The sequence below is a fragment of the Molothrus ater genome, chromosome 17 (assembly GCF_012460135.2).
Source record: "Molothrus ater isolate BHLD 08-10-18 breed brown headed cowbird chromosome 17, BPBGC_Mater_1.1, whole genome shotgun sequence".
Taxonomy (NCBI): domain Eukaryota; kingdom Metazoa; phylum Chordata; class Aves; order Passeriformes; family Icteridae; genus Molothrus; species Molothrus ater.
Window position 1 is genome coordinate 7273257 of NC_050494.2, and position 23054 is coordinate 7296310.

The 23054-nt window shown below is 58.0% G+C and overlaps 3 protein-coding genes across 3 annotated transcripts; 1 reads left to right on the forward strand and 2 right to left on the reverse strand.

Moving 5' to 3' along the window:
• Positions 1-575: 575 nt before the first annotated feature.
• Positions 576-11997, reverse strand: PCIF1 (phosphorylated CTD interacting factor 1). The gene is made up of 17 exons (XM_036395551.2): positions 11890-11997; positions 11550-11658; positions 8732-8870; positions 8427-8551; positions 7888-8025; positions 7591-7721; positions 7226-7380; positions 6856-7003; positions 6588-6671; positions 5744-5843; positions 5436-5598; positions 4156-4328; positions 3633-3719; positions 2959-3143; positions 2770-2863; positions 2397-2572; positions 576-1643 (listed from the first exon to the last, which is right to left on the reverse strand). The coding sequence occupies exons 3-17, from the start codon at positions 8853-8855 to the stop codon at positions 920-922; spliced, it is 2607 nt and encodes an 868-aa protein (XP_036251444.1). The 5' UTR covers positions 8856-8870; positions 11550-11658; positions 11890-11997; the 3' UTR covers positions 576-919.
• A 1764-nt stretch (positions 11998-13761) lies between these two features.
• PLTP (phospholipid transfer protein) lies at positions 13762-18126 on the forward strand. Its single transcript, XM_036395743.2, has 16 exons — positions 13762-13873; positions 14654-14769; positions 14955-15054; positions 15128-15256; positions 15392-15547; positions 15691-15754; positions 15921-15984; positions 16101-16192; positions 16327-16503; positions 16653-16712; positions 16805-16966; positions 17138-17205; positions 17280-17322; positions 17476-17539; positions 17625-17701; positions 17796-18126. Exons 2-16 carry the CDS (start codon positions 14661-14663, stop codon positions 17934-17936), a joined length of 1506 nt encoding a protein of 501 aa, XP_036251636.2. The 5' UTR covers positions 13762-13873; positions 14654-14660; the 3' UTR covers positions 17937-18126.
• A 319-nt stretch (positions 18127-18445) lies between these two features.
• CTSA (cathepsin A) lies at positions 18446-22644 on the reverse strand. The gene is made up of 15 exons (XM_036395744.1): positions 22572-22644; positions 22219-22379; positions 22036-22147; positions 21867-21917; positions 21499-21585; positions 21250-21405; positions 20855-20946; positions 20478-20562; positions 20287-20378; positions 20040-20118; positions 19753-19901; positions 19606-19681; positions 19409-19498; positions 19186-19287; positions 18446-19043 (listed from the first exon to the last, which is right to left on the reverse strand). The coding sequence occupies exons 2-15, from the start codon at positions 22377-22379 to the stop codon at positions 18960-18962; spliced, it is 1416 nt and encodes a 471-aa protein (XP_036251637.1). The 5' UTR covers positions 22572-22644; the 3' UTR covers positions 18446-18959.
• Positions 22645-23054: the final 410 nt, after the last annotated feature.

Here is a 23054-nt window from a genome sequence, read left to right on the forward strand (position 1 = left end):
GCGTCCGGAGCAGGTGGTCTTGGGTCAAAAACAATGATTAAAGGGGGAAAAAAAGGCTTTATAAACTGCCACATTCACAGCTGACATTCCCAACTGCCCTGACTTAAAGGACATCAATGATCTCCTTGCCACCATCAAAAGCATCTCTGGAGAGCTTTGAAGCCTCTGGGAGTGGGAAGCATCTGGTGCTGGGCAATTCCTGCCCACTTCAGAGTGGCACTGTCACTGCTGTGGCACTGACACTGGTCCAGCACCAGCAGCGTTGTGGCACTGCACAGGAGAGGTTGGCTGTGCTGCCTGCCCCAATGAGTCCAGAGGCACTTGGAGTCTGAGTGCACTTCTTCAATGGGAGAACACCAAAACCTCACTGGAGCAGTGGGGCGGTCAGGCTGCTGCAGGGGCTCACACTGGTCATTAGGAAAAAATGCCTCCCTCACCAGGAGGCCTGGAAAAGGGCAGATGTCAGACAGTTCTGAAAAATCAAACCCCAACATTTTTCTACCTTCCACCCAGGAAGAGACCAGACAGTGATAAGCACAGACCCCACACCAAAGAAGGCAAGTCATGGACACAAGCAGAGCTGTATGCTGGTTTTAATGTTCCTAAGAACTAGGAAACAGAAATCAAAAATAGATTTTGCTCTTCTTGATAAAAGTAATAAAATGGTTAGCGGTGTTAAATTAATCCTTACAAAACAAAACCCAAGGAGGTTAAATAAAGCCCGGAGGCTCCGCATAAAAACCACAATGACTACAAAACAGCTGCAAAGACATCTTTACACACCAAAGAAACTCTTCTCCTCTGCTCCTCCCCTCTCCAGGACACAATGTCAGCGAACACAGGACTCACACATGAGAAAGAAACACAGATGCGATGGGAGCAGCCCCACGAGGAGCGTGGGCGCCACAGACAGAACTATTTACACTATGGACACGGAGCCGTGCTGGGGCCAGCCCGGCCGCAGGAGCCCCCGGGCTCTGCCCGTCCCTCTCCTGCCGGGGCCCCTCCGGCCGCGGCGCTCAGCGCCCAGCACTCGCGCTTGCCATCCGTCCCTCCATCTGTTCCACCGTCCTTCTGCCTGCCCACGCGCGCGTCCCAGCTCTGGCCGTCCCTTCCCTCGGCGCTCCGGCGTCGCGGAGCTGCCGGCTCCTCCTGCTGCGCCACACTGGGCTCCCTCGCCCTGCTGAGGGCCGTGGCTGAGCCTCCTCTCCCACCGGCCGCCGGACGCTCCCGGCTCCTGGGGGCTGGCGTGCAGTTCGCAGAGGAGAGCGGGTGCCGTGGAGCTGCTGCGCAGGAGTCCCAGGCCGTGCTGCGCAGCCAGCAGTCTCTGCTGCCCCGGCCAGCCTCCCCCGGGGCCACCGGCACCTCCCCTGCTGCCTCGCACCTCTGCCTTAGTTGGGATTAGTCTCTCGGCTGCTGCTCTGCTCTCGGCCCAGCTCCCGCTCTTTGTCCGCTGTGGAGGAGGAGGAGGAGATGAGGACGAGGAGGAGGAAGACGAGGAGCTGAGGGTTCGGCCCGAATGCTTGTAGGCTGCAACGAGCTCCTGCAGCCGCTCCGGCGTGGGCTCCCACTTGGCAAAGCCGGCGCTGTTCTGCAGGAAGAGGACGGCTGTGTTGTGCACAGCCTTGTAGTACATCTCCTCCCTGCAAGGGAAGAGCACAGGCATCAGCACCTCCCCTGGCTCCCGCCCAAAGCCCTCACACCTGCTCCTCCTCTTCCTTTGTAGACAAGTATTTGTCCCATCCTTTCTCTCATTATTCTGAGCAGAAGGGAAGCGCAGTGCAGCCTTGGGCAGTTCTGAGTACAGTAGAGGCTCCTGAGCTTCCACAGGGAAGAAACTGATGCTGCAGAGTCCCATTGCTGCGTACCAGTACATGCACGTGCTGGAACCTTGCTGTCCCTGCAGAAGGGACTCAGCACAGTGAGGCATCAGTCCTCAGCAGGTAAGAAATTCAGTGTTCTGGCACCTGTTGCTTAAACAAGCTGCTACTCACACTTGTTGCCTCAGCAGCAGAGCAGACACCAGCCTGCCCCACTGGAGACCAAACCCCCACTGACTGCCCCTTGCCTCTGCTCTCCCAGTGACATCCAGCTGCTGCATCACAAGCAGCTACCAGGCCTGAGGGCTGGCAGAGGCACAAATCAGTGCCACAGGTGTGACCTGTTCCAGCTGGACTCGTGCCCAAGGCACACACCTCTCACAAGCTAAAGTTAGCAGTCATTAAACAGACGTTGAATTCACCATGCTGTCTGCCCATCCTAAACACCCAAAGTGATGATGCGCTGTGCTTGTCCTTGCCTGCTCCCTGCTTCCCACTGATTTCAGCCTGGGAGAGGATATTTCTGTCACACAGCTTCAGAGCTGTGTTCCCAAAGGATCTGAGAACAAAGCCTACTTTTTGCAGACATGCTGGGACCCGCTGCGGTACTCGTGATCGAAGGCCGGCAGGATGAGCTGGTGTCGCTTGAATTTGCTCTGCTCCATGCGCGTCAGGGCTGGCGTGGGGGGGTCCCGCCACTCAGGGATGAAGACAATGAAGGAGAGCGGCTCGCTGGAGCTCTCCAGCAGTTTCTAGTGCAAGAAGAAAAGGAACAATCTGAGCAATGACGTGTTTTAATAAGTCCTACAGAAAGGAAATGCTTCTGATTTAAGAGCAGTGACCAGCTGTCACTGTCCTCTGTCCATGCCCTCAGGGTGCAGGAGTGGTGAGGAGCAGAGGATGGACAGCACAGCTCCATCCCAAACAACCTCACTGTGAGCAGACATACCTCAAAGTGAGAGACCATGGCATCCATCAGCTCCTCACAGAACGGAGGATTTGCCTCAAAAGAACCACTTATAGGGAAGAAATCCAGGCACGGGCTGGAGAAAGAGGCAAAGATTCCCATCAGCTCGTCCTGAGTCATCTCACGGGCATGCACCCACACCCACGCAGAGCAAGGGAACGCAATACTCACCCCCTGGATCCAAAATACCCGTCTGTGTCCAAGAAGGCTGAACAGTACTGTTTAAAATAGCAATTCAGGGGCGAGGCAAAGCATTCAAAACTCACTCCAAAGAGCTTGTGGAGGGCTTCAAAGATGTGCACGGGAAGTGCCCCTTGCAGACCTGTCCCTTCATACAGCCCCACACCGAACATCATCTGAGGAGAGCAAACCCTGGTGAGCCGCGCCAGCACTCGCTGTTCCTGCTGTTCCCTTCACTGACCACAGACCCAGGACCACATGTCCATGCACCCACTCCTCTAGGTATGCAGGGCCCCCTCATCCTTTCTCAAATTCGTGTAGGTCCCTGCATGTACCCAAGAATGCTCTTTAGAGATTTTATCCAACTCTGACCCCACAAAACCATCAGTTTTTTCTTGTACCCAAGTGACTCTTCAGCTGCCCTCAGAGTCAAGAGCTACTGAAGGTTTCCTTCACAAAGATCTTTACCCACACCTATTTCTCATGTCAAGACCACAACTGCTCCCCAGTCCACAGTCCTACCTCAGCAAAACATGAGGAGACTACAGACCCAGTTTAAACCCCATGTTGCTCCAGGCTCCCAAAGCTGTGACCCTTTCCCAGAGCAAAGACAACTCCCCAGTACTGCCAAGGTTTTCTGATGTACAGCTGTGGTGAGACCGTACCTGATATCGACGGAGAAGGCACCAAACCCTGGGCAGGAACTTTTCAAAGCCTGAGTCGTCGATGCAGCTGTACCGATAAAGAAGCCACTGGAAGAGAAAGCCCAGCCATTGAAGACACCAGGAACAGCCAAGCTATAGTGATACACGCACACTGTGACAGGGAGAGGGAGGCTGAGGAGCAGGTGGGCTCTGCAGGGAGTTGTCAGCACATCTGCTGTCACTGCGTGAGCCACCAGCCTGTCACTAACACAAAATGAATGAACCACCACAGCAGCACGTGTTGCAGCAAGGGTTGCCTTGGTTTGAGTACAATGTTCTGGCAGCACAACATTTATTCAGAGCACACACCCAACACCTGGGAAATACTCCCAGCAGAGCCTGACCCCAGCTAAGGTGAGAGTAGCTGTCCTCATGGCCATGGCAGTGTGTGACAGCCCTGCAGGGTCAGCTGGCCAGCCTCTGCCCAGCCCTGCCCAGGAGATGACCGTGCCCCAGGGGCAGCAGAGCAGTGCCCAGCCCTTACCAGCTTGCTGAAGTAGTTGCGGCTCACTTTGACCATCTCCCCCTTGTAGCGCACACACGCCACATTGTTCTCCATGTGCATCTCCACGCTGGGCAGTGGCGGGGAGGGGATGGCCAGTCTCACGGGGTAGCAGTACACCAGCCTGTCCTGGACCTCAGGAGCTTCCACCTCAGCTATGGACAATGAACAGAAAGGCAGCCTGTGAGAAGCCAAGGGTATTCGGGACCAATCTTCAGTCCACCTCAAAAGACACAGCGAAGCAAAAAGGGCTGAAGAATAGGGTGGTCCTCCCAAAAAACCACCATGGTGGTCCCTCACAGATCTTGTAGGCAGCTACCTAGGTTCAAAGCTGATTCCCTAATGCAGACAGCACACAGCCACCCCAGCGTCCTGAGGCATGCTCCAAACAAACAAAACCCTCTTTTGTTGCTACTGTTTCTTATTTCAGTTTGCCCCAAACTGATCCAAAGCACAATAAAAATTCACAGGCTGCCAAATGCAGGAGGCAAAAGAATCTCCCTGCACCTTGTGGTTATCCATTGCCTCAGCTTCAGGGAGACCTCATAAATCAGCTGGAAGGAATCTCTGACTTAATGGGGTTGGAAGATAAGTATCAAAAACAATGGCAAAAGGCAGACATTGGGACCTGAAGGGAGCCTAAGGAGAGCCAGGACCCAAAAGGGAAAAGGACTACAGACAGTGGCAATGAAAGAAGCAGACCCCATGGAGGAAGGAAAAGCTGACTAGAGAGAGATCTACAGACACGAATGAAAGAAAGAACAGAGGAAAGATCAAGGAACACAAACTCTGCCAAGAAAGGGTGCACAGTGACAAGCTGGGAGGCAGAGGGGTGCTCAAAACACAAGAAATGTGGCAAATGAGAATAAAGGGAGAACACTCAGCATTACTAAGGGGGTGTCAGCTGTCCCCAGGAATTCATGAAGCAGCAAAGCAAAAAAGTGAAATGAATGAATGCCTTGCTCAGTGTGACCTGCTCCTAACAAGCTACTTCATCCTGGCAAATCACATATTTGTAGTATCTGATGGTACAGCTGGTCACAGGACCTGATGGAAGACAATCTGTCACTGCACAGACACTGGGACTGAAAGCTGAGGCCCATGTTGGACTGGCTGTTTCTTACTTTGAAACAGATTGTCTGACTTTTGGAGACAGAGCTGCTCTCCCAACAGGTAACACTCTCTGAATAGAGACAGGCCAGACCATGGGGCCTTTAACTGCAGTGCTGCAGCTCTACAGCTCCTCAAAGCTGGCTGCATACCAGAGATATTGTTCTCTTTGAGTATGGCAAGATGCTTCTCCCGGATGCGCTTGACGTATTCCAGGGATATGTAGTAAATTTTACTGCAGATGCCTTCGACAGAGTCCTTGGCTGCAGCAGACACATGGGGCCCACACTGTTTGCGTAAGTGCTCCAGGCGGTCCTGTGGAAACAGAGAACCAGAGTCTCTTAAACGGCCACCACTGGCTCTCCAGGGGTCTTCAATGTCTCCAGAAGGACCTGTACCTGTCCCCACATGTCCCCTCCCCAGCTCCCTGTGCCCAGCCACACATCAGTGGTACACTGACCATGTAGTCCTCCTTGGAGGCAGAATGGTCCCGTCGCAGCCAGCTGAAGGTGTCCTCCACATTCCACTTCACCACCTTCCTGCTGTCTGGGGAAGCACTCCTGCAAAAACAGAGGCAAAATTTAACTCACAGCTGCACAGCAAGATATTCCACACCCCTCCAAAGTTTTCTATCAGTGGGGAATGTGGACAGTCACTTGTCAAGGCCCATCCCTGTCACTCCCCTCCATTCTCTGGAAAGGCCTTCCAGACATTTGCATGACTGCAGACTGCTACATTCTCTCCAAAACTTGGTGTAGCTGGCTGCTGTCCTCTCTGCAACAGGAGAGGCCCAAAAAGCCTTTATTTGTCATGGCACTGGTCCATTTTGACACTGCCTCTAATTTTCAATTACTGCTAGGGGCCTGTAACTCTGAGAAAACTACCCTGTTTACAAGCTTTTCCTTTCCCCCACAAGGTTCTCCCCAACTCTCTTCCTCAGTTCTGTCTCCTGTGGCAGAACTGGTCAGAAAAACCCTACCTTGTATACAAAATGCCACTCTAAGCTTGTTGCTCTGTAACACCAGTGAGTGCCCAAGCACTCCTGATTTTATCTCAGGGATAACGAAAGACATTCCACACCCAGTACTTCATTGTCTCCAGACATATTCAGCTCCCCAGTATGACATTTTACAGTAACATAATTATCAAAAGATGGTTCCAGCACTACTGTTTTTCCTCTGTATGTTCCTAACCTTGCTTTTCCTCAATAACATTATGCCCAGTGCTGAATAAGGCAGGATGAGAAGCCCCTAAAGTCCTTTTGTCTTTTCTGAACGTGAGAGCACTGCGAGAAGAGCTCCCACCTGGATTCAATCAGTCGTTTCGCAGCCTCAGCATACTTGAAGAGCAGCCTCTTGGCTTCCTCTCGGAACTTAATTCTGGATAACCTGAGGTAAGTTAAATTCATATGCATGAGTCTCACAAAGGCATGGAAGACAGGTTCAGTTCCCCAGCTTTCCTTCACCAGCATCCAAACAAAGGGAAGCACCACATCAGAACCGTGGCAGGTAAATCACCAGACCAGACTGACCCAGAACCATCCCAACAAAGTGCTCTGTCTGTGAACAGTACCTGATGGGAATGTCATTCATGATCTCTCTGAACATGGAAGGAGACACTACTGGCTCGCAGTCACTCGGTAGAAGAGGATCTGTCCCTTTATCAACCACTTTTCTCTCCAACATCCAGCGATTAAATGACTCCCTTGGGGGGTCAATCCCTGGAGATGCACAGAAGGGTCTAATCAATACCATACAGAAATGCCCAGTAGCTCTGATAAGGATCATCACACGAAGTTCTGCCTAATCAATTAACCAACAATGCCACAGAGTATAACCATCACAAAAAGAGAACACAGGGACTAGACAGGCATAAAACAAAAGTCAGATCACCAGAACACTAGAACTGAGATGGAAATCAACGGAACCCAACAGAAACTCACCTTCCCGCTGCTGGCAGAGCTCACGGTAATGCTGCCGCAGCTTGAGAATGAGCTGGGACCGGAGCAGCTCCACCTCGGGGTGTGGAGAAAGCACTTCTGATGGTGCCCTCTGCTTAATCACAGCATTTGTCTGAATATCCAGGTCCCAGTATACTCTGTGGCAGAAGCAAATGTCATCAGGATAACCAGATCACTGGCTAATTATCAAATAATACTTTTAAAGATGCTTCCTTGGGCTGTTTCACCAGCCAGGAAACCAAACTATCAAGACCCCTGGCAGTGATTTCTCCCTCAGGTTTCTTGAAACCTGTGTGTCTCAAACACTTTACTGAGAAAGGAACAGAAGACAAATGGACACAACTCACTCAGTTGGTCGTAGAAGAGCTGCCTGCTGTTTGTCTTCAGGTGAAACACACCATGACTTCAAAACAGAGGTTCCTGGAATACTGGGAGAGCTGGGGACTGGCTGAGCAGCTGGGTTCCCTGGGACATCCACCTGTGTGTGTGAGAGATGAATTACTGCACCAAAGAGACAGGTAAAGGAGAAGCAGCCCAGTGAATCAAACAGTCCACACCAGCACACCACACAGGAGACGCCCATGAGCTCTCCAGCCCCCCTTGGTTTCAGGCTGCACATGTTTGTTTCAGAGCACCACACTCACCTTGGGCTTCTTCACACTGTTGCCACTTGGTGGAACCTCTTCTGAGAACCTCCTCTTCCTCTGCTTGCTCTCCACAGAAGTATCTGCCACCCCACCTTCCAGCGGCATAGGAGCCGCATTCAGTCCCAGAGGGTCTGACTATGAGAGTCCAAACAACAGCACATGTCAAGCTCATCCACTGCCACTGCAGTGTCCCATTGCACTGCTCCCAGCTCCCACGTGAATGGAAATAGGGACACCACTAGTCACACCTGCACAAAGCTGAAAGATTCTCTTCTAGATGTCTATATGCTTCTTTAAAATACTTTAATGAGAAAAACTCATCACAAATCCCCCACGCTGACTGTTCTTTGAGCGGTGCATGACTCCTGGAACAGCAACACCTGACAGAGGAACACTTCCCCAGAATCATGCCAGACAATGGACCGAGCAAGGAGTTCTGAAGGCACACAAGACCCTCACACACCTGTAATCTGAGGCCCACAGACCATGAAGACCCCAGTCCTGGCACAGCACTCCCACGGTGAGTGAGCACTTACTATGACATCGTGCTGTCCCAGCACAGGCATTTCCCACAGAGACTGGTTGGTGAAGCGGTTGAAGTAGTACGGGCGGTTCTCCCGCTTGCTCCAGCACTTCTCCCAGCCAGCCTGCACCAGCTCATCTGAGAGGACAGTGAGAGTCAGGAGAGGAGCATCCTGCACGACAGACCTGCCCTGCAGTGCCCAGCACTGTCACAGCACACTCTGAAACACACATCATTCCTGGCCTCCCTTGGCAGCCTTGTTTCACCCCTCTCCCCACTGCCAGGACCCTGCAGAATTCCTGAAGGCAGAGTTGGTACCTGGCAGGTCCTGTACCAGGCGCATGGGTTTGGGGGAGCTGGGCTGGTTCTGGTTGGAGGTGCCAGGTGAGTGACTCATGAGAGACGCTTCCTCCGCAGGGCTTCTGTGATTCTCATTGGCCATTTCTCAGCAACCACACTGGAAAAAACAGAGTAATATCCAGTGTTACAGCAGGAAAGGTCCCAGATCTGCTTGGCACACTCAGGTGTAGCAATAAAAGTTCATTCTGATAATAAAACAGGGATTGAACCAGTACACGCAAACTGCACCTCAGCCCTGAATAACACCTGTTATCCTGGATACAACGAGCTATGAGGAATGCTCAGTGTTAAATGGGGTTAGCCAGGGTGTTCTTCAGGGCAGCATTCAAAATACTCCCTTTTCAGCTAGATCTCCCAAAGAGTGAAGCATCAGATTGTAAAAATTAACATAAGCTCCTCTGTGATTATGTGCCACCTTCTGCCACACCAATACCACTGGCCAGGTCTGATCTGTTATCCTCAGAGACAGTTTGAATCAACTCACACACACATAACTGCACATCATTTCAACAAAAGGCTTTCATTAAAAAAAAAAAAAATCTGCTATATAAAATAGCCCTGGAGGTTGACTAACAACTTCTGTGGTTCAGAAAACCACAGGCTGGGACTCAGAAGCTCCCGAATTATTACCCTCTGCATGTCCCAGGCTGACACGTCCTAGTGCTAGTCCTAGTCCCACAAGCAGGGCCTCAGCCAGCTGTTTTGGCCCTTGCTGCTTTTTCATCTGCATAACAACAGTTATGCAAAAGAAGGTCTGTTGGAACAATAAAGCTCCTCTTAATCATAATTTAATGTTGCCAGCTGGAGAGGAACAGCCAGGCTTTTCCTCTCTTAGTCACCACTCTTCCCCTGGGGAAGTTTCTGAAACAGCGCCACAGATTGCTCTTCTCTGGCAGCCCAAAACGCATTGGCAATGAACTGGGGGGAAACAAGGCATTTTACATAATTCCCAGCTACCTCAGACACTTAACTCTCTCTTCAGGCTTTGGAGACACCCCACAGCACACACCAGCAGTCAGGGCAGCAGCAGCACAATGCTGTGCATAGTGTGCTCCTCACCTGAGCAGCACACTACCTGGCAGCAGGAGCCACATACAGGAGCTCTCCAATAAAAACTTTGGATTTTTTTAGGGCTATCACTGGGATTTGAAGCCTTTGCTGCCCTTCCTGTGCATAAAGGCCAGTGGCTATTTCAGCAGAACAGAAGCAGGAACAAATAGTGGTCAAGAGCGAGTGGCCAGTAGCTCAGCTGCCCACAGCATTGGCTGAGATCAGCACTGAGGAACTCGACTCCTTCAGCCCCTTGGAAGATGTTTCCATCCTTCCAGCCAGGGTACACAAAGGAAGGTGTGGGACACTGTGGACACCTGGAGTTTGGGTCTCTGCCCCAGAGCAAGCAGGTAATGCCCTGTGCCTGCTGCAGAGCACAGGACACAGGAGGGGACCTTTAATGGCCTCAGCAGTGAGCGTTGTGCAATCTCACACTCCCTCCTGAACTCCAACCCCACCGTGTCCTTACAGCCACTTCACAAAGGTGCCAAGGTGAGCTGGGCCAGGGGCAGCAGCTCAGGCTTGTGTCAGCCCGTGGGTACAGGGACCCTGGAGACGGCAGGGCTGCGAGGCAGGAGCACAGGGAAGCTCTGAGATGTTTAGTCCCTCCTCCTCAAATTAAAGCTACACTGCACATGCAACTGCTGCTGTGTCCTGCATGTTACACAGAGCATGCACACCCTGGAGTGAACTGGTGTGTACTGGGGGGACCAGAGCTCCCAAAGTCATGACTGTCAGGATTCACAGACAGCACTGGGCACAGAGCCCTGGCCAGCTTGCATGGCACATGCCAGCTCCAGTGACCGGCCAGTATTTTTCACCACCCATCGCTCAAAAGAGCTGTCAAATAGGGTGACTGGCTCTGCCTCCTCCCATTTATGGATAAACTGGAATGGTGGAAGTAGCCAAGAAGTTTTATCACTTGATCAGTGTTAACAAGTATTAAATCCAAGTACCCTTAAGGTCTGGGAAAAGGAAACAGCCAAACTAACAGGAATCCTGGCAGAAGCCACTCTACTTTTATGTAACTACACTGGGACTTAGACAGTGACAGGGATCCAGAGGAAGCATTTTATGGTGATTACGGTATGTTTTTATACACCATGGCAATGCATACAGTGCTTCACAAACACGGTACAACGCTGTCCCTGCCCAGAGAGCTTACAACCTAGAGCAGCAGCAGCACAACCAGAGACCACAGCGAGGGGTAAGGAGACACAGAGTAAAGAAGTACAGCAAACAGGACCGGTATTTGTTTCCATTTCACCGAGATAGAATTTTGTACAAGACAACAGCAAATGCAGACAAAGGAGATCAGCGACAGCCCCCCGGGACAACCCCGCGGCTCTCCCCCATCCCAGAACCACGGCTGCTCCAGGAGGCTGGGAGCCAGGCCATCGCCTCCTCCATCGGCACCCATCCCCTTTTCGAGCGCCGGCCGGCGGGCCCGGAGCTGAGCAGCGCAGCGCTCCCGGGGCACCACGGGCACTGGGCACCGGGGCACCGTGTCTGCGCGGGGAAGCGGCCGGGAACCTCCTGGGGCTGCCCTGCCGGCGGCGAAGACGGCACGGAGCTCCTCGGCGCGGCGGGCCGGGGCCGGCGGGCGGCCACGGGCGCCCAGCGAGTGCGGAGAGGAGGCGGCGGCGGCGACAACTCTGCAGTCTGGCCGGGAGCGGTCCGGGGGCGCGGCCTAAGCGGGGCGGCGGCCGGCCGGGCGGGTACTTACGGTGGCGGGCTGCCTGGCGGGACGCGTGGCCGTCGCTCCGTACTCGCCGCTGGCGCGCCGGGGCCGCATCCTCATAGCGGGGCGTCCCGCGCCTGGCCCGCGGGGGCGGCTGCGGAGACAGGAGCCCGTTACGCCGCCGCGGGGAGGGGCCGCGCGACGCGCAGGCGCAGCGGGGGCACAGCGGGGGCGCGGCGGCGGGAGCGCGGCGGCAGTAGCAGCCGCGCTCTAAGATGGCGGCCGCGGGCCTGCGCCGCCTCCCCTCCGCCGCCCGCGCGCCGCCGCCGGTCCCCGCCGCCTCCTCCTGCACGGCGGGCCGCGGCCACGCGGTTGCGCCGCTTACCTGGGCGTGAGGCCAGGGGCTGCAGGCACCGGGCACCGCTGCGTCCGCCACCGCCGCCGCCCCACCTCCGCCTCGCCCGCCCCGCCGCCGCCATCTTGCGCCGGGGCCGCGGGTGTGGAGCGCATGCGCGAAGCAGAGCCCGCGCTTGGGGGAATTACGTGGAGCACGCGCAAAGGTTGCGCGGTCACCCCGCCCACCCGGCGCCATCTTTGTGGCGGGCGCCGCCCCGCGGTGGGTGCGGAGCGGTCCCGGTCCTGCCCGCGCTGTCATGGAGCCGCTCGGTGCAGGCCGGCCCCGCCCTCCCGCCCGCCGCGGGCGGTTCCCGGCACTGACAGGGCGCGGCCGCAGCGGTCGCCACCAAAGGGCCTTTGAAGAGCGGCGGCGCCGGGGCGGGGTGGCGGCCGAGGCGGGGGGGCTGCATTGATGTGGGGGCGTGGGGCTTCCGCCACCCGCCGGGCACAGCGGTTACTCCGGCTGCGCTTCAGCCCGGGCTAGCCCTGGCAGCCGCTGCCTGTCCCGGCGGTCCCTCGGGCGCAGCGCTGACACGTCCCTCCCCACACTATTGCTGTGGCCGTTCCCCGGCCCGCGGGTCCCGGTGGCAGCCGACAGGCGCTGGCAGTGAGGGACCACAGGTGGCTGGGGTCGCTCCCTTGTCCTGCGGCTGCTGCTCCACAGCATATGCTGGAGGATGGCACAGGACGTGGAAGGAGGACACGGCTGTTACTGGGGGCTCCCTGGGGGCCGCAGAACCTCTCGCAGCCGGCGGAGCTTCTGCCACATCCACCTAGCAGAGCACCCGTCCTGACTCGGCCGCAGCTCCCTGGGCAGCCGATGGCTGGTGCTGGCCCATGGCCCCCGGGGAAGACGGGATGGGGAAACTGCGAGGCCTCTCCTGCCCTTTTCTCCTGGGATATCCCCGCTGCCCAGCTTTCCAAGGGGTTTCCCATCTCCCGGAGTCCTGCCCTCTGCTCCGGGAGCACCGGGGTCAGTTTAATGAGTTAACGCTGGCGCAGCAGTTCTGGGGTGTGTAAGTGCTGTGTAAGCACTGAGGCTCCCGTTTTGGGCTTCCAGCAGCCCGGCTCCGCTGCCCAGAGCACCGATAACCCCCCAAGGCACAAAGGGCGGCTCAGACCGACCCCTGAGGGCAGAGGGGACTCTGTGAAGGGACAGTGAAACTCCAGCCTTGGAGCGAGGCAGCTCAAGTGGCCGAGGGGGTGGAGAGAGCAGGGGCAGACTCTCGGCATGGCTCGGCCAGGCAGGATTTTCGGGAGGGAGCCCCGGGCTGAGGAGCTGCCCGTTTTTCCGTGGGCGCTCATGGGGACACTCTGGCAGTGCCTATTTCGGTGCTGCGACCCCGGAGCTAGCCCAGCTGCCGCTAACACACGGGGCAAGGCCGTCCAGAGGCGCATCCTGCAGAGCCAGTGCTGCCTGCCTTGGGGTCGGGGCAGTCCTGAGGCTCCGCAGCTTCTCTGCTCAGGTTCATGTTACAGATGGCCATAAACCAGCCCCCAGCAGCACCCCCGGCCTGGGTCTGCACTGAAGCTGGGATAGCTGAGCACTGGCAGAAGCTTCATAACATAGACTGGGAGTCCCCAGCAGCCCAGGCCCTCCGGACATTGCCGTTTGCACGGGGGTGCCGGAGAGATCCATGGCTGTGGCTGCGTGTGCAGGACACGGGGAGCGGTGTTTTCGGGAGGAGGAAGGCTTCGTGTCCAGCCTGGAGGTGGCCAGGCGAGCCGCTGTCTGTGCCGATGCTGGCAGCCAGCCGGGCTCGGCGGGACACAGACCTGCATCCTCCCCGTCCGTCCGTCTCGCTGTCTCCTCCCAGCTGTGAACCCACAAGGAGTGGCAGTTGGGGGCTATATAAAGGCAGGGAAACCTCAGCCAGCTCAAAAGAAAGTCTTGGAGCTGGTGGTGTTCTCCCTGCCTCCTGCCTTCACGTGATTCAGCTTCCCCACGCCGGGAGCCGAGGACAAGCCTCGCTGTAAGTACCCGAACTGAGCCGGCATTGTGTGGGGGAGTCCCCAGCCGCTGGGCAGGACGGTGGCTCCGGGCCCCGGGGAAGGGGATCTCGCATCCTCTCCCTTCATAGAATTGGAGGAAAACGCTGTGGGGGGTGCCCCGTCCCATCGCACAGCCTCGGGGAGAGGGTCCCCATCCTCTCCTTTCAGAGAACTGGCGGAAACTGTGGGGGAGCCCCGTCCCATCCCGCAGGCTCGTACGGAGCTCTGCCTGTTGCTGCGGGATGGACAGGCTCCAGCTCCCGTCTCAAACCAGCCTAGGGGCAGGCGGCACTTCTCGGGGGGGCTGTGAGGGTTGTGGGACGGCCCCACGGGCGAGGGCTCGCTCTTCTGCGAGCTGCTGGGGCTCCCCGCTGCAGCAGCACGCACGGGGCTGGCGCCTGGCCCTGCGGTTTGGGGAGCGGGTGTGTTCAGGGTGGGGGAGTGCTGGAGTGGGTGTTCCCCGATGGGGGACCCTCGGGCTCCACAGGGCCGGTGCGGGGGCTTGTGCACAGCACCCTGGGGTGGGAGCCGTGCCCCTCATGGGCTGCTGGTCCAGGGGTTTCGGGCAAAGGCAACCTGGGCAGCACTGGGGGGTTTCAGGGAGAACATTGGAGCCATGGGGTGCTCCTTGGAGCTGTCCCCTGCCCTGGGCAGGTTGGACAGCAGCTGCTTCCCTTCCAGTGTGTCCCCTGGGCCTGTCTGTGCTGACACCCATGTATGTCCCCAGGCCAGTCCGTGCTGACCCTGCTCTCTGCCTCCAGGTGCGAGATGGCTGCCGGCGGCTGCCTCCTTCTTCTCCTTCTGCCCTCGCTGGTCACAACTTCACACAGCGCTCCTGGCTGTAAGATCCGGATTACTTCCAAGGGGCTGGACCTGGGTAAGGCGCCGGCCAGGATCTCTCAGTCTGGGAAAGAGGGACATTGGGCACCCTCCTGGGGTCTGTGCTTGTGTAGGGCTCTGCCTGCACTGTTCCACCATGGGGTGGCCGGGGAGCAGTGGGGGCTGTGAGGGGCGATGCTGCCAGGAGGGCATGTCCCAGCCCAGCCTCGTTTTTCCCTGCAGTGAAGCAGGAGGGGCTGCGCTTTGTGGAGCAGGAGCTGCAGAACATCACGGTGTCAGACCTGCATGGGAGTGAGGGCCAGTTCCAGTACAACATCAGCCAGTGAGTGCTGCCTGCTGCCCACGGCTTCCTATGTTCATCTGTCTGTATAACCACTCCTGTCCCCTCCCTGCAGGGTCAAGGTCACAGACCTGCAGCTGGCCTTTTCAGACCTCAACTTCCAGCCCCAGCAGCACCTTGTCTTCAACATCAGCAATGCTTCCATTAGCCTACGCTTCCGCAGGCAGCTGCTCTACTGGTTCTTGTGAGCTGCCTCCCCTTCCTCCTGCTCTGGGTGCTAGCCCACCCCATAGCTGTGCTTGCTGGGTGCCACAGGTGCCTTGCTGTCCTGCAGCTGGCAGGAGCTGTGTGCTCCTCTCATCTGCTTTCCCGCTTCTAGCTATGACATTGGGTCCATCAATGCCTCTGCGGATGGTGTCCACATTTACACAGTGCTGCAGTTGGCCAAGGATGAGGCTGGGCGCCTCAAGATCTCCAATATGACCTGCAATGCCTCCATAGCGAGAATGCACGCTGGCTTTTCTGGCACACTCAGGTAACACCTGACCCCTCTGTGTGTTCCTGGCTCCCTGACCCCCTTCCCACACTTTCAGTGCTTCCTCAGCCCAGCTGTGTGCTGGAATGGGTACAGAGCCACAGGGAGAACCGGCAGTGTAGAACCACTCTTGTGTTTTCCAGGAAGGTCTATGAGTTCCTGAGCACCTTCATCGTCACAGGGATGCGCTTCCTCCTCAGCCAGCAGGTACAGCTGAGCACAGGGAGGGGCTGTGGGATGTTAGGGCTCGATCCTTCATGTGTGGGAGAGGGCAGAGTTGTATCCCACCCGTCTGCTGGGCCTTGTCCTGCCTCTGCAGCTCCCCATCCAGTCCTGGGAGTGATTCCCCTCAGCCTGGCTCCTTGCCTTGCAGATCTGCCCATCCCTGGAGCATGCCAGCCTGGTGCTGCTGAACTCTTTGCTGGACACAGTGCCTGGTGTGTGTTGCCCTGGGAAAGGGCTGGAATCCCATTCACTGTCAGGCAGACAGGGCTGGACATCAAGCTGCCAGGCAGCTCCAGGCTAAGTCACACCTGCACATCTTCCCCGGCAGTGAGAAACTACGTGGATGAGCATATCGGGATTGACTACTCCCTCCTACGGGATCCATCCATCACCAGTGACACCCTTGAGCTTGACTTCAAGGTGAACGCTGGGTCCTGCCTTGCTGGTCCTTCCCCATCTCTGTGGAGAAGGCTGTGCCAGCAGGCACATTGGGCTTCATGGAGCAGGTAAGGGCTGCCCCGTGGCTGTGGGAACCTCTCCTGCTCTTGGTCCAGGGCATGTTCTTCCCCCGGGTGAGAGAGGACCAGGAGCTGGAGAACCATGCAGTGGAGCCGGTGATCAAGGAGACTGAGCGCATGGTTTATGTTGCCTTCTCTGAGTACTTCTTCGACTCAGCCATGCACTCGTACTTCCAGGCAGGAGTACTGACCATAGAGCTCCAGGGCGAGAAGGTAAGGAGCACCAGACGCTCAGACTGTATGCAGGCAGGAGGGAGGGGTGGGCTGTGTTATGGAGCAAAGGAGGTGGCATCCAGGGAGCAGCTTTGCTGGGACCTGCAGCAGTGGCTTGCTCCTCCTCCAGTAGTTTGTGCTCTCCACAGGTGCCCAAGGACCTGGAGGTTTTGCTGAGAGCCACATTCTTTGGGACCATCTTCATGCTGGTAAGGAGCCCCCAAACAGGATGGAAGGCATGGCAGAGCCCTAGGACAGAGCCTGCTTTGTGCCTAGCCTCCAACTCACCTGCCTTCCCCAGAGCCCTTCTGTGGATGCTCCGCTGCGGCTGGTGCTGCAGGTCTCTGCTCCCCCACGCTGCACCATCAAACCCTCAGGGACCTCAGTTTCTGTCTCTGCTTTCCTGAACATCTCACTGGTGCCCCCGGACCGCCCACCTGTCCAGCTCTCCAGCATGGCCATGGTGAGAGGGGGGCTGGGGCTCCTTGTGCAGTCACCCCAGTGTATATGGGAGCAGTGTCCCTCATCCTGTGTTGTAAGGCACTGGTGTCACCGAGCAGAGGGACACTGGACCGGTGGCATGAGCTGGCCTATTGTCCTCTGCTTGCCGTGAGTCAGCCCTCTCCCTCCCCAGGAAACCAAGCTGAGTGCCAAGGTGTTTCTGCAAGGGAAGGCACTGCGTGTGCAGCTGGACCTACGACGGTATGGCTGGGGTCCTATGGGGCATGGGGAGGGTCCCCTCCACACCCTACTCACAACTGCCTCCTTCTGTGCAGGTTTCGCATCTATTCCAAGCAGTCAGCGCTGGAGTCACTTGCGGTGAGAGCATGCTGATGGCCTGGGAACCCTTACACCCAGCCACAGCTGGGGTGGGCTGGGGAGAGGCTGTCCATTCAGGATCCCCCCTTACAGCCCTCCCTGCCCTGGGCTGGCAGCTCTGCCACTACACTGACCCCAGCTCTTCTCCCACAGCTGTTCTCACTGCAGGCCCCACTGAAGACCTTGCTGCAGCTGACCATCATGCCCATCATTAATGGTAGGCATCACTGCTCCCACACAACTGGGCGTGTAGGCAGGGGCATAGCAGAGCTCAGCCTCATCCCAGCTCTCCCTCACTGCAGAGAGGACAAAGAAGGGGGTGCAGATCCCACTGCCTGAAGGCATGGACTTCACCAGGGAGGTGGTCACCAATCACGCGGTATGTGGTGGGATGGACACAGCCTGTGCCTCCATGTCCTGCTAGGAAGGGCACTGTCACCTCCAGCCTTGCACTGACCCTCTTCCCTCTGCAGGGATTCCTCACAGTGGGAGCTGATCTCCACTTCTCCAAGGGGCTGCGGGAGGTGATTGAGAAATACCGCCCGGTGCCGACCGCCGCTGCCTACTCCAGCTCCCAGCCTGCAGAGCCCAGCCTGGATCCCAGCTCGCTCTAGCTCTCCTCCCTGGACCAAGGGCAGATCCCGGGCTGGACCCGTAGACTGTAGGTAGGAAGCAGCTTCCCTGGTACCACCAGCACATTGTCAGGGCGTCCAGGCCCTGGTGGGGCGCAGCAAGGTGGAGAGGGTGCTCTGGGAATCCCTGCTGCAGCCCTGTTCATTACACTAATAAACCACCTGACTCCAACCACATGGCCTCATTGCTTGGAGGACATGTCCATGCCGGGGTACATGGTCCATGCCGGGGTACATGGTGGGGAGATGGAAAGGAGGCAGCTGATGCCCAGCTTGGATCCTTGGGAGCAAACGCAGCTTAGTGCAGTGCCAGAGGGCTCAGAGTGACCGTGCTGCTGCCACTTAGGTGGGTCACTCGTTTCCAGGATGCAGGGACCCCTGCAGAAAGGGCATAGCTCACAGAGCCCAGGGCTCCCTGGCAAAGGGCATTGGCACTCACTGGTGCTCCTCAGAGAGCAGAGGAAAGTGAAGCAAGGGCTGGCACAAAGGTGTCAGGAGGAGCAGAACCACCTTGGTCAGAGTTTATTGCGAGTTCCTGAAGCACTGCGTGCCCTGGCAGCAGGATTGTTGTGGTAGTGGTGGTAAGTCTCCTTCAGTGGGAGCAGAGGTGGTGGGAGCCAAGGTAGAGGTGAGTAGGACCCAGCCGCCCCCTGCTGCTGCTCCTCATAGCCTGCCCAGGCCGAGTGCATGTGGGGCCGAGGGGAAGTGCTGGGGACTGCTCCCTGCCTGGGAGGGAAGCAGCTGCCACCGCAGACAGGGAGGAGGCAAGACAGGAAGCCACAAGGGAGGAGGTGTGGCTGCAGCAGGTGCACAAAGCCTCTCGCACAAGGACAGAGACCCCCAGCCCGTGCCCCTCACCCTGTCCAGCCGGGGGGAAGGTTTGCAGGCATGACAGGTCCGTGGTGTAGCCGAGCAGCAGCAAGGCCGGGCTGTGCAAGGTGCCGGTGGTGAGGGCGGGTGGGGTAGTGGGAGCAGCTGGAGCGCCGGGCGCCACCTCTGCAGCTCTTAGTAAGGCTGGTTCTTAATGAAGCGGCAGAACATGGTGAAGGCAGCAAGCGGCCGGTCTGTGGGCACCATGTGGCCAGCTCCCTGTAGGAAAGGAACAGTGGTTGGCAGTGTGGCTGGGGTGCTGCCACAGCCCAGCTGACATTACCCAACCCTGACTGCAGCCTTGGTATCCAGCACATCCACCCACAGCCCCATCCCTGGCCCCCAGAGCCCTCAGCCCTACCTTGACAGTGAGGAAAGCAATGTTGGTGAATTCCTTCACAAAGCCACCGATCTGGTTCTCACCATTTTCCGTGTAGAGCCAGGGCCGGCGAGCCACCTGCACCTGGGAGTAGCAGCAGTGCCTTCAGCACCTGTGGCTGGCCCTGCCCATGCTCCTGCCACAGCCGGCTACAGCACATAGCCTGGAGCCAGTGACTGGCCTGGCCTGGGCCCTGCCCATTTACCTTCTGGCACAGGGAATCCACAAACCACTCATCCCCGAGAAAGTTGCAAGCCATGTCAACGTCCCCGTTGTACACCAGGATCCGGTATTTCTGTGTAGCAGAGAAAGAGTGAGCTGTTGGCAGGGCAGCAGCCCCAGCCAGGTAGGAGCTGAGCTGGCAGAGAGACTTCCAGGGTCTGTGGGTTCCCCTGCACACACCGTGGCTCCAAGCAGTTTGAGGTACACCTCATTCATCTGCATGTACAGGCGCCTGTAGCTGCGGTTCACCTCGAAGCTGTGGAGGAAGCAATGGCAGCATGTCTGCTCCTTCTCAGAGTAGTCCCTCCCTGCCCACAGCTTGCTCACCTGCACACCTGCCACTCTGGGGCTTCGGGGGAGATGTGCAGAGCCTTCCGCACCTCGGGGGAGTTCAGATACATGCTAGGGGCTGTGGAGTTGGTGCAGGGAGGGTCCATCCGGACCTTCTTTCGAGCCACTGGCATCCGGAACAGGTTCTGGGAGAGTCAGGAGAGTCACTGTCACAGCAGCACCTGCCCCATGGAGCAGCTGCTTTCTGCCCCTCCTGCCCACAACAGCACAACTGGCTGAACAGAGGCTGCTCACAGCCCAGCAGCATGGGCACTGTGGCTCACCTGCCGCCAGGAGAACCTCAGTGGCATCCGGATGAAGGAGTTGCCCAGGTCATGTGTGATGAGATAATCACCCTCATATCTGTAGCCAGAGAGAGTATGAGGACAGACTGAAAACCCTGGAGTACAAGGGCTAAGGGCTCGCCTGGGGGGAGTCCTCAGCAGCAGCCACACACCATCCATGTGTCCCAGAGGGGCCCCCTGCCCAGCCCACCACGTCCCTCTGTGTCAGTGCAACCAAAGCTCTCACCTCATGCTCCCGGGGACACCTCCATCGCATGGGGCATAGAGGTTGTAGATATTGAGGCCAGACTCCTCTACAATCTGAATCATCTCCCCCATCTGCAAGGAATCATAAGAAGGGTTTGGGACTCAGCAGGACCCTTGTGGGCCCAGACACGTTCTGCTCGGCACATGTATAAGGGCTCTGGCTCCCCTCACCTTGAGTGTGCAATTCAGGTTGGAGTTGTCATGGAAGTTGCACTTCCCCTGGGAGCAGCAATAGGCCTGCAGGTCTTTCCACAGCCTGCGGGCAGAGACCAGGACCACTTGGACCAGGTGGCAACAGTGACATGACAGCTGCCCTGCAGCTCTCTGCCCAGTGGCCACAAGGCACACAGCTTGGCCCCATGCCCTCTTTACCCCACAAACAAACCCACCCATGGGAGCTGCCCTGGGACAAGGAGCCACAGCCCAGATGCTGGCCCAGGACAGGCTGCCCTTGTCTCAACACCACCGACCCAAACAGCCCCAGCCTCAGCTGTGCAGCCATCCTGCTTGCACAGAAATGGCACATCCAGCATTCCCTCTGCTCTTACTCGGTCCCCAGCAGCCCGTGGTAATAGGCAAAGTAAACCAGGGAGTTGTCATTGATCTCATAAGATGAGAGGCCGTTTCCCACAGCGATTCCCTGCGAGGCAAGAAGAAAACAACCCTGTTGTGTTCCAGCTCCCCGCGGGGCAGTCACAGCACAGCAGCCGCAGGCAGGAAGCAGATGTGGAACTGTTTACTCTGCAGAGGGAACAGGGAGGGTTGGGGGTGCCTGAGGACACTCCCCCGGCAGCAGGGACAGACACGTCCACCAGCAGCTGCTGCCAGAACCCCAGGAAGAGATGAAAGGCTGCAGGGCGAGGCGTGCCCTGCATCCTAACTGGTCCCACCCTGGCTGTGCCAAGCCCTCTGCTCCCTGGCTGGGCAGAGCCAAGCTGCCCACCTTCAGGTTGAGGCTGGGGTCCTGCATCACCCACTCTGCCAGTGTGGGAATGTAGACCCCTCCATAGCTCTCCCCTGTGAGGAAGAGATCATTCTTGGAGTACTCGGGGAAGAGCCGGAGGAAGTCCTTGAGTGCCAGGTAGTTGTTATGAGCAACCTGCAGGGAGAAGGGGGCACAGTCAGGTGGTGAGGCTGCACCCCATAGCCAGGAGTGGGCAGGCAGGGGAGCAGGGCTCTCCCAGTCACTCGCCTCTGTGTCATTTGTGGCATACTTCTTGTCGTCAGAGTATGAGAAGCCGACACCAGCGGGAGACTCCACGTAGAGGATGTTGGCAATCTGCAAGGACAGCAGAGGAGCCAGTGATCAGGGGAGACCCTCTGGCTCAGTGGGGCCAAGGACTACTAGCCCCGCCCATGGCAGCACCCACAGGAGTGTGGTCCGCCCCAGGGCTGCACTGGGACGGCCACATTCCTGTGCTGCTCAACAGCACACTCGAGAGGAGAGGAGGGTGTGTTGGGTGGGAGGGGAGCAGTGGTCATTGGCTCCATGGAGAGAGCAGGAGGAACTGGCTCACGGCCACCCCGTCTCAAAGCCACAAAGAAAAGCAGTGCCTCTACCTTGTTCCATGCGTACTCATTGTACTTCAGAGTGACCCCATCGGGCTGGATCTGAGGAAGAAGGTGGTGACTGATGGGCAAAGCAGGACAGGACACAGCGGGATGGCTCGTGCCACACAGCCGGTCATCCCCTGAGTCCTTGAGCCACAGGATAGCAGTGACTACTAACCAGGAAGGGGCCATGCTCCTTGAGGAAGCCCTCCATGGAGCTGCAGCCAGGGCCCCCGTTCAGCCACAGCACCAGGGGGCTGTTCTGGGGATTGCTCTGGGCCTCCACGAACCTGTGGACGCGTAGCTGTGAGTGCCCGGTGCCAGCCGATGCCCCCCCATCGCCAGGCGCAGTCCCACGTACCAGTAGTGCAGGTACTTGCCCGGCCCGGCGCAGAGGTAGCCCGAGAAGTGGCGGAAGGACGGCTGCTTTGACAGCCCGGGTAGGTAGGTCACCTCATGGTCCGGGGGGGCGGCCCGGCCCAACCCCAGCAGCAGCAGCGACGACAGCAACACTGGCCCCATCTGCGGTGGGCGGAAGGGACGGTCAGGCTGCTGTCGGCCAGGAACGGCCGCGGCAGCGCCCCGCGAGCGCCCCGACCCGGCCCCCACTCGGGGCTGATCCCCGGCCCGGCCCAGCCGGCTCCCCTGGCGCCGGTCCCGGTCCCTCCATCCCATCCCCCCGGTCCCGTCCCGGCGCCCCTCGGTCCCACTGACCGCGGCCGCTCCCGGCGCGGCGCTCGCAGGCGGCGGTCACGGCGGGCACATGACACGCGCCCATATGACCTGCGGCCCTCACGTGAGCGGGGCGGGGCCCCACGGCGGCCAATCAGCGCCCCGGGGGCGGCCGGCCCCGCTCCGCCCCTGCCCGCGCACGTGGGAGCGGTCCCGGACCGGGACCGGGACAGTGGCGGGGGGACACCGATGGAGCCCCCGTACCCAAACGGGGTGCCGGTGGGCACTACTGGGCACCACCGGTTACAGCTGGGTGCCACCCAGCACCGCCGGGTAAAGCTGGGCATCTCCAGGCACCGCCAGTCATCACCGTGGGATGACCACTGGCCACTGCTGGCTATAGCTGGTACCACTGGGCACCACCGGGCACTGCCAGCTCTGCTGGACAGCATGGGCACAGCCAGACATCCCGGCCCAGGTGGTAGCGCTGGACAGTCCAGGGTGGAATGTCTGCGAGTCTGGTTT

Coding starts and splice junctions, on each gene's coding strand:
- PCIF1 (XM_036395551.2), bottom strand. CDS start 8,855: ATGGCCAATGAGAATCACAGAAGCCCTGCGGAGGAAGCGTCTCTCATG. Junction 8,552..8,731: donor CCTGGTACAGGACCTGCCAG/GTACCAACTCTG, acceptor CTGTCCTCTCAG/ATGAGCTGGTGCAGGCTGGC. Junction 1,644..2,396: donor TCCCAGCATGTCTGCAAAAA/GTAGGCTTTGTT, acceptor CTTCCCTTGCAG/GGAGGAGATGTACTACAAGG.
- CTSA (XM_036395744.1), bottom strand. CDS start 22,379: ATGGGGCCAGTGTTGCTGTCGTCGCTGCTGCTGCTGGGGTTGGGCCGG. Junction 22,148..22,218: donor GGCAAGTACCTGCACTACTG/GTACGTGGGACT, acceptor ACGCGTCCACAG/GTTCGTGGAGGCCCAGAGCA. Junction 19,902..20,039: donor TGAGGTTCTCCTGGCGGCAG/GTGAGCCACAGT, acceptor TGACTCTCCCAG/AACCTGTTCCGGATGCCAGT.
- PLTP (XM_036395743.2), top strand. CDS start 14,661: ATGGCTGCCGGCGGCTGCCTCCTTCTTCTCCTTCTGCCCTCGCTGGTC. Junction 15,985..16,100: donor TTTGCTGGACACAGTGCCTG/GTGTGTGTTGCC, acceptor CTTCCCCGGCAG/TGAGAAACTACGTGGATGAG. Junction 16,713..16,804: donor TTGGGACCATCTTCATGCTG/GTAAGGAGCCCC, acceptor TGCCTTCCCCAG/AGCCCTTCTGTGGATGCTCC.